General features: G+C 47.2%; 1 protein-coding gene across 2 annotated transcripts in view; it reads right to left on the minus strand.

Moving 5' to 3' along the window:
• CARD11 (caspase recruitment domain family member 11) overlaps positions 1-13,293 on the minus strand; it is a 139,518-nt gene that overhangs the window by 49,029 nt on the left and 77,196 nt on the right. For both annotated transcript variants that reach the window (XM_024241311.2, XM_054545735.2), the window contains exon 2: positions 4,458-4,589. In XM_024241311.2, the coding sequence (XP_024097079.1) occupies positions 4,458-4,464 (7 nt within the window). In that variant the 5' untranslated portion in view covers positions 4,465-4,589. The remainder of the gene's footprint in view (positions 1-4,457; positions 4,590-13,293) is intronic.

Genomic DNA, 13,293 nt, shown 5'->3' on the forward strand with positions numbered 1-13,293 from the left:
ATTAAACAGCAGGTCAAGGCCAGAAGACAGGCAGGTCTGGATGGACCAAGAAGCATTTCTTATCAGCTTTCATGAACAAGGAGGTTGTAGCTGGCACATGCCAACCATCTGTTACAAGAGTGCTCAGTGACATAGAAAGCCTTCCTCCCGGGACCCGGGTGACCCGGGGCAGCCACCTCAGCGGCCTGTCAGCTAAGCAGGAAATAACTAGGGCAAAATCTTCTTTCCAGAGCAGAGATGAAAGGGACCCTCCTACCTCATCGTAGCTCTCTGCAGCCTCCACCTCCCAGCCTCCAGCAATCCTCCCACCTCAGCCTTCTAAGTAGCTGGGACTATAGGCAGACACCACCATGCCCGGCTAAGAGACCCTTCTACCTCAGATGCAGTGAAATCGCAGACCCTGGATCTCGTTGAAACCTGTTGCATCGTTAATGCCTCTGTGCAGCACAGTTGCTTAGCAACCAGGGGTGAAGTTGAACTTGGGAAAGTGGACCAGTTTGTGAGTGCCTGGAGTGAAAGGGCCTCTTCAACCTCAGCCGACTTGAGTGGGAACTGGCTCTGTGCTGAGCACTGTGCTGGGAACAAAGGGTGCAAAGACGTTTCCCACACAGCCCCTGAGTTGCAAGCTGCTCACAGGTTGGTGGTAAGTGTCAGCCGCCCACACAAGCCCCGGTGGGACGAACAGCATCCTCTGGAACCCTGCAGAGAGGGCAGCCGCACGCCCTGCTGGCAGAACAGGAAGTGCTTCCCCTCTCGGCTGCCCACGTGCCAGGCACTGTGCCTGACCCTTTATAGAAATTATCTCATTTGGCTGGGCATGGTGATTACACCTGTAATCCCAGCACTTTGGGAGGCCGAGGTGGGCAGATCACTTGAGGTCAGGAGTTCGAGACCAGGCTGGCCAACATAGCGAAACCCCGTCTCTATGAAAAACACAAAACATCAGCTGAGCATGGTGGCGGGCGCCTGTAGTCCCAGCTACTCAGGAGGCAGAGGCAAGAGAATCACTTGAACCTGGGAGGCAGAGTTTGCAGTGAACCCAGATTGTTCCACTGCACTCCAGCCCTGGCAACAGAGCAAGACTCTGTATCCAAAAAAAAAAAAAAGAAATTATCTGATTTAATGACCGCAGCAGCTCTGAGAGATGGACATGCTCACCCTTGTTTTGTAGACAAGGAAACCAAGAACCAGAGAGCCCTAGCAACTTGCTGAGGGTCACACAGCAAGTCTAACTGCGGTACCAGCCCAGGCCTCCTCCACGTGAAGACCTCTCTGAGGTTCCCCTCCTTAGAGAGCTGGAAGCATTTTGAGTGGGAGTTTGCTAGGCAGAGGGAGAGGCAAGATAAAGCAGCCTGCTGAAGGGTGAGTTCGTATCACAAAGACCCGGAGCCATGATCTGGGGGCATCTGTTCTCACTTGGAGTGACAGAGTAAGGACGCTATTGCAGGGCTCACCTGCAGACATTTGTTACTGTATGAAAAAAACCTGCAAGGATTGGAAAACAAGTTGGTTTCACCTAGTAGGGTTGAACATGCAGAACACACGTGCCAGGAGTCTCTTCTAGATATCATCCCTAGAGAAATTCTATCCGTGTGCATCCAGAGACCTGTGCAAGAATGTTCAACAGCAGCACCGTGTATCCAAAGCCAGAAACCACACGCAGACCTCGTGCAACAGCGTGGATAAATAAACTGTGTATTCAGCACTGGAGCACTCCCCAGCAGTGAACATGGAAAGAAATATGACCATGTGCATAAGCACAGGTGCACCCCAGGAACATGATGCTGAGTGAAAAAGCAAGCCACAGAAGATGCATGGTATAAAACCGTCTCTAAGTACTTCAAAAACAGGCTGGGCACAGTGGCTCACGCCTATAATCTCAGCACTTTGGGAGGCCCAGGTGGGAGGATTGCTTGAGGCCAGAAGTTTGAGACTAGCCTGGAAAACACAGCGAGACCCCATCTCTACAAAAAATAAAAACAAAGTAGCTGGGCATGGTGGCACACGCCTGTAGTCCCAGCTACTTGGGAGGCGGGAGGATCACTTGAGCCTAGCAGATCGAGGCTGCAATGAACTATGATCGCACCACTACATTCCATCCTGGGAGAAAGTGAGACCCTGTCTCTAAAAAATTAAAAAATATATATACATATATGTAAAACAAGGCTGAGTGAGATGGCTCATGCCTGAAATCCCAGCACTTTGGGAGGCCGAGACGGGAGACTGGGAGTTTGAGGCCAGGAGTTTGAGGCCAGCCTGGACAATATAGCAAGACCCCGTCTCTACAAAAAAATAAAAACTTAGCTGGGTGTGGGGTTGCGTGCTTGTAGAACCAGCTACCCAGAAGGCTTAGATGGAAGGATTGCTTAAGCCCAGGAGGTCGAGGCTGCAGGGAGCTATCATCATACCACTGTACTCCAGCCTGGGAGACAGAGCGAAACCCTGTCTCAAAAATAATTTTTTTTTTTAAACATACAAAACAAAACCCTACTGTTAAGGATATATGGCAAAACTATACCAAGAAACAAGGGGACTGATAAAAATCAGAATGATGGCTTCCCCTTGGGAGGGGCAGCCAGACAGATGTGACCTCGGAAGGTCTCCTGGGGACATTGGTGACACAGGGAATTAAGTTATGCTTCAACTGGGGACATGAGTGTCTGTTTCATTGTTCTCTGTCTCATAGATACACATTATATATACATATTTATATGTATGAAATATTTCATGGAAAAAATCTATGGAGAGTGTAGCTAGCCTCAAAAGAAAAAAAATGTCTCAGACACAATTCGAAATGTATTTTCCCTTCTAACACTTCCCTCTAACTCAGCATGACTCAGCCTCATCACCGGGGATGAACCCAGTAGCTTTGTCAAGCTCTGGGCAGTTTCTCTGAAGGCAGTTTTCTCAGAAATGTGCCTGGAGGCCCCGAGGCTCTGAACTTTAACAGCCTTGCAGGTTGGATGCGCCGTCCCTACCTAAGTCTTAGCTGGAGCTTGTCGCAACTCGCACCTCGAACCCAACCTTCGGCAGGGTTTGACTTCTAGTGTGAGACAGGTCCTAGGCCACACCAGTCTCTCTGCAAATGGCTGAAAAGCAAGTGCCAGGCCCCCAGGCCAGGCTCCACAGGAAGGGCTGTGTTGCTCACCTTCCCTGGGAAGCAAAGGACCAGGAGGGTGACCCACCTGAGGACGAATTCCATGAGAGCTGCTGGCCTCACATCTTGACTCACTCATTCGAGACCTCTACTGTGGCTTCCTCTTGTTATGATAAAGTTCCAATCTTTTTTTTTTTTTTTTTGAGATAGGGTCCTGCTCTGTTGCCCAGGCTGGAGTGCAGTGGCGTGATCTCAGCTCACAGCAGCCTCTGCCTCCTGAGCTCAAGCAATCCTCCTGCCTCCACCTACTGAGTAGCTGGGACCACAGGCAAACACCACCATGGCCAGCTAATATTTAAAAAATTATTTTTGTAGAGATGGGGTCTTGCTATGTTGCCCAGGCTGGTCTCAAACTCCTGGGCTCGAGTGATCTTCCCGCCTTGGACTCCCAAACTGCTGGGATTACAGGCATGACCACCATGCCAAGTCATGTTCAACTTTTTTTTTTTTTTTTTTTTTGTGATAGAGTCTTGCTCTTTCACCCAGGCTGGAGTGCAGTAGCACCATCTTGGCTCACTGCAGCCTCGGCCTCCTGGGTCCAAGGATTCTCCTGCCTCAGCCTCCTGAGTAGCTGGGGTTACAGATGCCCACCACCATGCCTGGCTAATTTTTGTATTTTTTGTAGAGACGGGGTTTCACCACGTTGGCCAGGCTGGTCTCGAACTCTCAACCTCAGATGATCCACTTGCCTTGGCCTCCCAAAGTGCTGGCATTTACAGGTGTAAGCCACTGTGCCCAGCCCATGTTCAGCATCTTGATCTTGATCTTCAGGCCCTGCAAGGTTTGCTTTCTGCCAGCCCCTCAATCTTATCACAACTACATCCCCGGCCTGCCAGCCTTTTCTCTGATTGTCTCCCAAGCTCCGGCTAGTGTCAGAGCCTGATCCCTGCCCCTCTCTCCCGTCGCTACTCCTGCCCCTCCGCCAAGTCTCAGGTCACCCTCACTTGCGTTTTTTCCAGTATAAATGAACAGCCAGGCACAGTGTCTCCTGCCTGTAATCTCAGTGCTTTGGGAGGCAGAGACAGGGAGATCGCTTGAGGCCAGGAGTTTGAGACCAGTCTGGGCAACAGAGCAAGGCCCTGTCTCTACAAAAAATTTAAAAATTCACCAGATTTGGTTGTGTGTGCCTGTGGTCCCAGCTACTTGGGAGGCTAAAATGGGAGGATCACTTGAGCCAAGGAGGTGGAGGGCTGCGGTGTGTTATGATCACGTCACTGCACTCCAGCCCCAGTGATAGAACAAGACCCTGTCTCTCCATAATATATAGAGAGGTATAGAGGGGATAACAGATGCCGAGTACCTGGCATGGAGGGGTGCTCACACACAGGGGCTGCTATCCCGCCATTGGGGTGTGACCTCTACACTTTCTGGCCGGATCTCGTCTTCCCTCGAGCCAGGCTCCTGTTGCATCTGGACTTGCAATGCTTGGGATCTGAAAAGGAAGAGATAATCAGCCTTGGAGCAGGAGGCAGAGGATGAAGATAAAGGGAACCGTTCTGGGATCAAAGGGATGTTCTGCTTTGGAAGAAAAGGCCAGGAAGTCCCGAGGGGCGTGTCACCCTCGATGACATTGGCAGAGTGGACCACACCAGGGCCTGCAGGGGGAGAAGGGCTTCTGTCCCACCCCGGGCAGTGGACAGCCTGGGAGGCCACTGACACAGGTCCTGACACCCCTGGGGATGGGCAGGCGGGAAGATGGCAGCCTTGGGCATGCTTGTGGCCAGTGTGGAAGATCTTTGATGGAAAAGGCTTTGATGGAAACCTCTGCAGACTGGAGCCGCTCTAATCAGCTGCTAATTCATTAGGTCAAAAGCAGCAAACCCTGTTCCCAAACCCCAAAGAGTTCCTGTCACTGTGAATTATGTCTTTAGCCTCCAGCCTGCCCTGGGTTTGGGCAGGAACACGCGGTAGGCCACACACGCTGTAATTTCCCAAGGGCGGTGTTCCTTACGGTGACTGACAAGACCACCGCTAATGCCCCACTCAGCCATCCAGGAACCCAGCTGGGGGTGTGGGTTTTTTGGGGAAGGGTCGGTTCTCCTTCTGGAGAAAGGAGGCCAGGATCTCACACTGTTGCCCAGGCTGGAGTGCAGTGGGACAATCACGGTAAGAGGGAAAGGTGGGGTTCAAACCCTGGTATGGTGGAAAGAGCCTTACGCCCATCCCCAAAGCTGCCTGGAACCCGGTGGGGGGCAGGCTTTAGGCTGCTGCTCTAGGACGGCTCCATTCAGGAGTGACAGGGACCCTGGGCCGCTGATGTTTAATCAGGGACTTCCTTGGTTTTGGCTTTGAAGACTAATCACAGGTGACATGAGATCTCCCAGGGCTGACAGAAGCTCTTCCTGTCGGGCATTGGCTGGGCTTGGAGTGAACTGTCAGAGGCCTTCAGCCCTGGGGAGGTGGTGACAACAGGCATCTCTGGAGGACACCATCTCCCTGGTCTCCTCACAACCTCACTGCTTTGTGGCTGGGACGGGGCCGGGGGCCGGGGCTGGGTGGGGAAGGGAATCACAGAACCAAAGGCCTCTGCAAAGGCAGCAGAGCAGTCCACAGGCCAGTCAGCAAACACAAAGGGAAATGACACTGTCTGTATTTTTTAAAAAAGAGTATGTGTTTATCATCAGAAAAAAAAAGCCTTTAAAAAATTGTAAGGAAGGCTCTAATTGTGGCCAGGCATGGTGGCTCACGCCTGTAATCCCAGCACTTTGAAAAGCTGAAGTGGGAGGATTGCTTGAGGTCAGGAGCTCAAGACCAGCTTGGGGGAACATAGCGAGACCTCATCTCTACTAAAAAAAAAGAAAAATTATCTGGCCTGGTGGCATACACCTATAGTCTCAGCTACTGAAGAGGCTGAGGTGGGAGGATCACTTGAGCCCAGGAGGTTGAGGCTGCAGTGAGCCATGATTGCGCCACTGCACTCCAGCTGGGATGACAGAGCAAGACTCTGTCTCAAAGAGAGAAAAAAAAAAGAAAGGTTTTAATTACAAGAAAGGAGAAACAGGGCTGGGTGTGGTGGCTCACGCCTGTAATCCCAGCACTTTGGGAGGCCGAGGTGAGCAGATCAGCTGAGGTTGGAAGTTTGAGACCAGCCTGACCAGCATGGTGAAGCTCTGCCTCTACTAAAAATACAAAAATTAGCTGGGTGTGGCACATGCCTATTGTCCCAGCTACTTGGGAGGTTAAGGCAGGAGAATCGCTTGAGCCAGGGGCGGAGGTTGCAGTGAGCCCAGATCACGCCATCGCACTCCAGCCTGGGCTGCAAGAGTGAAACTCTGTCTCAAAAAAAAAAAAAAAAAAAAAAAAGGAGAAACAGGCTTGAACAACTACCCTTGCTGTTCTACCCCTATCCCCTACCCTACCCACTATGTCAATGTAGGTTGGGAGAACTGAGGCACAAGAAAACCAGTACCGAAGCTGGGCTGCTCCTGCCCTTAGAATTTTGATGACAGCATTTGGGAACTTGGTCCTCAGGTCAGGGAAGATTTCTAGGATTAAAAGTCAGTCTCTTGACCACTTGCAAGACTGGCTCATAGGTGTAACATGCAACTGACCAAACACCATCCCTCGTGCTTACAGACTATCCGGTGTGTGCCAGACACTTTGTTAGGCGTCACTGACGAACCTCCGGAACACTTTGAGGTAGGTGGTATCATCATCACCACCACCACCACCACCTTACAACCAAGAACACAAAAGCTTAGAGAGGGCTGGGCAAGGTGGCTCACGCCTGTAATGCCAGCACTTTGGGAGGCCGAGGCGGGCGGATCATTTGAGCTCAGGAATTCAAGACAAGCCTGGGTAACACGGCAAAACCCCGTCTTTACAAAAAATTAGGTGGGCATGGTGGCACGTGCCTGTGGTCCCACCTACTTGGGAGGCTGAGGCAGGAGGATCACTGCAGCCTGGGAGGTCGAGGCTACAGTAAGCCAAGATCGTACCAGTGTACTCCAACCTGGTAGCAGAGGGAGATCTCTGTCTCAACAAAACAAAACAAAACAAACGCTTAGAGAGGTTCAAGTTCATAAAACTAGCATAAAGATAGGTAGGATTTGGACCCAAGGTTCTCTGACTTTCCCTTGATTGCTACTATATAGCATCTAGAATTGCTTTTTTTTTAAGTTTACCTTTTTAAAGGACTGTAACCAGAAAGTATATGTGCAAAAGCTCCCTGAAATGTTACTTTTGCATATAAGCTTAAGACAGAGTGAAAACCGTGCTCTAAGATGGCAGATATTAGCTCAAGGTTAAAAACTGGCTGGGTGCAGTGGCTCACGCCTATAATCCCAGCACTTTGGGAGGCTGAGGCGGGTGGATCACGAGGTCAGGAGATTGAGACCATCCTATCCTGGCTAACATGCTGAAACCCCGTCTCTACCAAAAATGCAAAAAAATTAGCCAGGTATGGTGGTGGGTGCCTGTAATCCCAGCACTTTGGGAGGCTGAGGCGGGAGGATCACAAGGTCAGGAAATAGAGACAGTCCTGGCTAATATGGTGAAACCCCGTCTCTACTAAAAATACAAAAAATTAGCCAGGCATGGTGGCGGGCACCCGTAGTCCCAGGTACTCGAGTGGCTGAGGCAGGGGAATGGTGGGAACCTGGGAGGCAGAGGTTTCAGTGAGTCAAGATTGTGCCACTGCACTCCAGCCTGGGCAACAGAGCAAGACTCCATCTCAAAACAAACAAACAAACAAACAAACAAACAACTATTGCTTCTCAAAAGAGGAATCAATTGCTCAGTGCACTGTAGACTCCTCATGGTGGTGTTTTCCAAGTACAATCAATGCCCATTCACCCCACAATGAAACCTGCTAGTTGACAAACAAAATGTTAGTTTTTCTTTTTTTCCTTTTTTTTTTTTTTTTTTTGAGATGGAGTCTTGCTCTTGTTGCCCAGGCTGGAGTGCAGTGGCGTGATCTCAGCTCACTGCAACCTCTGCCTCCTGGGTTCAAGTGATTCTCCTGCCTCAGCCTCCTGAGTAGGTAGGATTACAGGCATGCACCACCATGCCCGGCTAATTTTTGTATTTTTAGTAGAGATGGGGTTTCACCATGTTGGCCAGGCTGGTCTCAAACTCCTGACCTCAGGTGATCCAACAGCCTTGGCCTCCCAAAATGCTGGGATTACAGGCGTAAGCCACTGCACCCGGCTGGAAAATGCTGGTTTTTGTTGCCTCTCACTTAAGAATAAATACAGAGGCAAGGATCACTTGATGGTTGAGGGAAGTCTCCACATGAAAGGCAGAGATCAAAGGATCACATGAACACAAGGAACCTGCTAGGAGCAGACAATGCTCAGAATAAGAGAAAATTTAAAAAAACATAACCTGGCTGGTGCAGTGACTCACACCTGTAATCCCAGTGCTTTTGGGAGGCTGAGGTGGGAGGATTGCTTGAGCCCAGGGATTCGAGGCCAGTTTGGTCAATATAGCGAGACACTGTCTCCACAAAAAATCAAAAAATTAGCTGGGCATAGTTATATGTACCTGTAGTCTTGGCTACACAGGAGGCTGAGGCAGGAGGATCACTCAACCCCAGGAGATCGAGGCTGCAGTGAGCCATGTTTGCAACACTGCACTCCAGCCTGAGCAACACAGCGATGCCCCGTCTCAAAACAAACCCCCAAAACATAACCTGATAATTAAGAATCATTTAGAGGTGAGATGAAGCATTGCATCCATAAAGCAATGGTAGGGTGCTAAGAAGAGGAACAATCAAAGAACAAGAAGTTCTTGGCAATTAAAAATAAGGCAGCAGAAATTTAAAATCAATAGAAGGCTTGGAAGATAAAGTTGAGGAGATTTCCTGAAAAGTTAAATAAAAAGTTAAAGAGAAGGAAGATAAGAGAGGAGGGAATGAGATCAATTTAGAAGGTCTAATATCCAATAAATAGAAATGCTAAAAAGAGATGACAAAGACTGTGTCTTCTTGTTATATATCTTCTGGGGATAGAGTATAAATCAAGGGATGAAATTATCAGAGAAATAACATTAGAGAATTCCCTGAATGTAAAAACATGAGACTTCAGACTTAATAGGCTCTTTGAATATCAGTACGATCAGTTGAAAAGAACCTTCTTGGTGCACATTGTTGCAAAAATTCTGGCCACTAGAGAATAAGAAAAGACCCTAGAAGCTTCCAGAGAGAAAACCTCAGGTCACATGAAGAAGAATGGAAGCAAATATACCATCAAACTCCTCAATACAAATACTGGAAGCTCGGAGAAAATGAGGCAATGCCTTCACATTTTTGATGGAAAATTCTTTTTTACCTAGGATCCTATATCCACCCAAACTATTATGTGTGAAAATAGAATAAAATTATTTTCAGAAAAGCAGGAACTCCGAATATTTGTCTTCTAGGCACCTTTTCATTGGAAGCTACTAGAAGATATGATGCAGCAAAATGAGGAAGTAAGCAATAAAGAGGAAGGTATGGAGCTCACAAAGCAAGGAATCTACTTGGGGAAGCAGCAAGGAAAGTCCCAGGATGAAAGCAAAGTGGCCAGGAGCAATTGGCCAAGATTGCAACAGGATCATGGAGGGTCCACAGGGGAGAGGTTGCCAGGGGAAAAACAGAATGATTTTCTGATATATTTGATAATTCAGGAAATCATATAGTTAGGCAAATGACAGATCTGAGAGTCAGATGGGGAAAAAAATGAAGAATAAGTACATTTAAAAGAAACCCTGGGCAAAAGCAAAGGGAAAAAAAAGAGGCAATATTAACTCCAGGAAAAAAGAAAAGTGCAGACAAGAAAGAAAATCACAGCACACAACTTGCCTTAACGTGAACAATATTTACCTAGTTATAATAATATAACCACCACAGATGAATCAACACAACAGATTGTGGCCTAATATAATGAGAGAATGGAGGAAGGGGAAGTGCTTTGAATGGGTTATTAGTAAAAGAGAGCTAAATTCTCATCTATCTAACAATATGTCAGTCGATAATGTCTTAAAACTAATATATCAACAAATAGCAAGGGAAACATTATTTAGACCCAGTGAAAAAGAACAGAAGAAATAACAGAAGAAAACAAGGTGAAAAAGAGGTTTTTTTGTTTTGTTTTTTGTTTTTAGGTGGAGTCTCACTCTGTCACCCAGGATGGAGTGCAGTGGCACGATTTCGGCTCACTGCAACCTCCACCTCCCAGGTTCAAGCGATTCTCCTGCCTCAGCCTCCCAAGTAGCTGGGATTACAGGTATGCTCTATGTCTGGCTAATTTTTGTATATTTAGTAGAGACGGGGTTTCACCATGTTGGCCAGGCTGGTCTCAAACTCCTGACCTTAAGTGATCCACCTGCCTGGGCCTCCCGAAGTGCTGGGATTATAGGCATGAGCCACTGTGCTTGGCCTGAAGAAGAGTTTGAAGTGATTACCTCTGGGAATCAGGACTAGGGGATGATGATGGCTGGGTTGGGGAGTGATGTTTTTCTTACATGCCTATATTACTTTCTTATTTTCAATTTTTTAATTAAAAAATATAATAGAGATGGGGTTTTGTCATGTTGCCCAGGCTCGTCTTGAATTCCTGGACTCAAGCGATCCACCCACCTTGGCCTCCCAAAGTGCTGGAATTACAGACATGGCCACCATGCCTGGTGTATTTTGCTCCTTTGCATGACTCATGTATTACTTTGATAAAAAATAAAACTAACTAAAAAAAACACATGTCAGTCATTGGAAATATGGATAATGCATTTAAGTATGAAGAACAAAATAGTTATCTTCAGTCTTTGCACACACACCACGTTCCATCTTTTGCAATGCTTGTGAGTCAGCTCACCCCTTCCTAAACTGAAACTGCTGACTGTGTACCTGGCTCTTCATGGATATCACCTTGATTAATCTTCACAGAAGCTCAGTTAGGTGGTTTTATTACTCCCATTTTTATGGATGAGAAGGTAGGATCAGAGAGTTCAATAACAGAGTGAGATCTCACAGCCAATAAGTGGAAGAGCAGAGATTCCTACTTAGCCTCCCTGAACTCCACATCATCCGAGCTTAATTAAACTAGCAATCATCCCAGCTAACATTTATTAAGCATAGCATCTAATCGAACCAATTATATTCCTTTCTTCCTGAGCTCCAAATCTTCCTCTTTATTACTGTGTGTCTGTGTCTGTGTGTAGAGACAGGGCCTCACTATGCTCTGGAATTATAGATGTGAGCCACTGTGCCCAGCCTCTTTATTAATTTAAGCCCTCATTTTGCTGGAATGTATACTCGAATAGCTGCCTCTGAAAAGGCATATGGAGTTGCTGTTTGCCAGATATCATGCTAAATGCTCTATGTCAATTATCTCATTTAATACACAAAACAACCCTATGAAGTAGATACTCCTATGCTCCTCATTTTATAGAAGAGGAAACTGAGGCATTCACAGAGAGTTCCAGCAACTTGCCACATGTCTGTCTCATCTCTGTATCCCCAAGAGAAATTAGCATGGAGCTATATGCTTAGTAGGTGTTCAATAGATATATTTGTTGAGTGGATAAATACAAATAAATATCAAATCTTGAATAAAATAAACATTAAGGTTCCCATTGCTTCAAACCAAGGGGGCCCTCTGGAAATGAGCTGTCTTTGGGGGGCAGACACCTCTTTTTTCCAGGAGCTGCCCCAGTGCAAAAGCTCTGGAACCAAGAGGAGATAAACAGTTAGTTAGATGAATGCATCCCTGGTTAATTGATTTCCGTGCATGATTGGAGTGAATGGCGTGATATGCAGGGTTTAATTATTCCAATGAAACCTCCACTTAATTGAAAGGGTTTCTAGCAAAAAAAGAGAAAGAGATTATTTAAAAGGACGATCTACTGCCCATGAGAAAGGACTGAGGAGACATGGATACATGCCTGGACTCCAGCTATACTCAGTGTTTACAACCCTGAAATGAAAGCTTGATGGAAAAGAGCCAGAATCATCCCTTCATGTACCACCTGTCCCATCCCCTTCATTCCTACAAAGAGGGCACTTGCAGAAGCAGCTAGAAAATTCCCCCTGCAAGACTATTTCCTGGTATCCCAGTTAACTTTTTAACCTCTGTCTGTCTCAGCTCATTCAACCAAAATCCTGAGATGATAATATTTCCCATCAATTAACATGTGTTGAGCAATCAGCAGAGCTTCACTGATACATATTTTGAAAGTAGCAATTATGATTTTAAATTTGCAGTGGTGTGGCAGACACTGCCAGCTGCTGGCCCAATAGCCATTCTCTCTTACTTATAAAGAGATCACCAGTTTTGTTTGGGAACATTACTGTGCCCAACCAAAAACCTGTATTTCCAGCATCCCTTGCAGCTAGGTGGCTATTTGACACCACTCTGGCCAGTGAGATATAGGTGGAAGTTTCTGGATAAGACATATAGGAAGACTCTTTAAAAGGAGGCAGATTTCAGATGAGAAGAGCCCTTTACTTGTCCTTCTCTTCCTACCTGGAATGTGGGTGTGATGCCTGGAGGCATAGCAGCTATTTTATGACTCTGAAGACAAGACCAGGCTCTAAGGATGACTGACTAGGATGCTACAAGAACCTTAGGTCATTGATGACAACCCTGGACAGCTAACCTTTGAATTCTTGGTCCAAGAGAAGAGTAAAACCCCTAGTAGGCAGAAAATCTGATTCTGTTTCTATTATTTGCAGCTGCAAACAGTCCTAACAGATACAAGTGCCACATACAACGCACACTTTCTAAGTCATATTGGTCCTGGCCACAGACCCCTGTCCCTGAAATCAGAGCAACCCTTTTATCGATCTATTCCTTCCCATTCCTTTTTCCTAGAGACAAAACCAGAGTTGGCAAGTGGTCAACAAGAACTAAGTATTTAATACTATCCATGTCTAAAGTGCTGCAGCGAACAGAAACAAATGGTGTGGCTCTGAGGGGTGAGCAGTACCATGAGGAGATAAGGATCACCCAGGAAATCATAACTCACGGATGACGCCCTCAGCCGTTGGTTTAGCCATTCCCAGCTTTCAGCGTGTAGGCAGGACGATTTATCTCACCTGCCTGCTGTGGCCCTGCTTTGTATCCCCAGCATGCCCCTCACTGTGCAGTCAATGCCGTCACTTCTCCAGCCTCTGCCTTATCCCCTGGGCTGCATCTCCCCTCGCATCAGCTCTCACTCTT

This window comes from Pongo abelii, chromosome 6, assembly GCF_028885655.2.
Source record: "Pongo abelii isolate AG06213 chromosome 6, NHGRI_mPonAbe1-v2.0_pri, whole genome shotgun sequence".
Lineage (NCBI taxonomy): Eukaryota > Metazoa > Chordata > Mammalia > Primates > Hominidae > Pongo > Pongo abelii.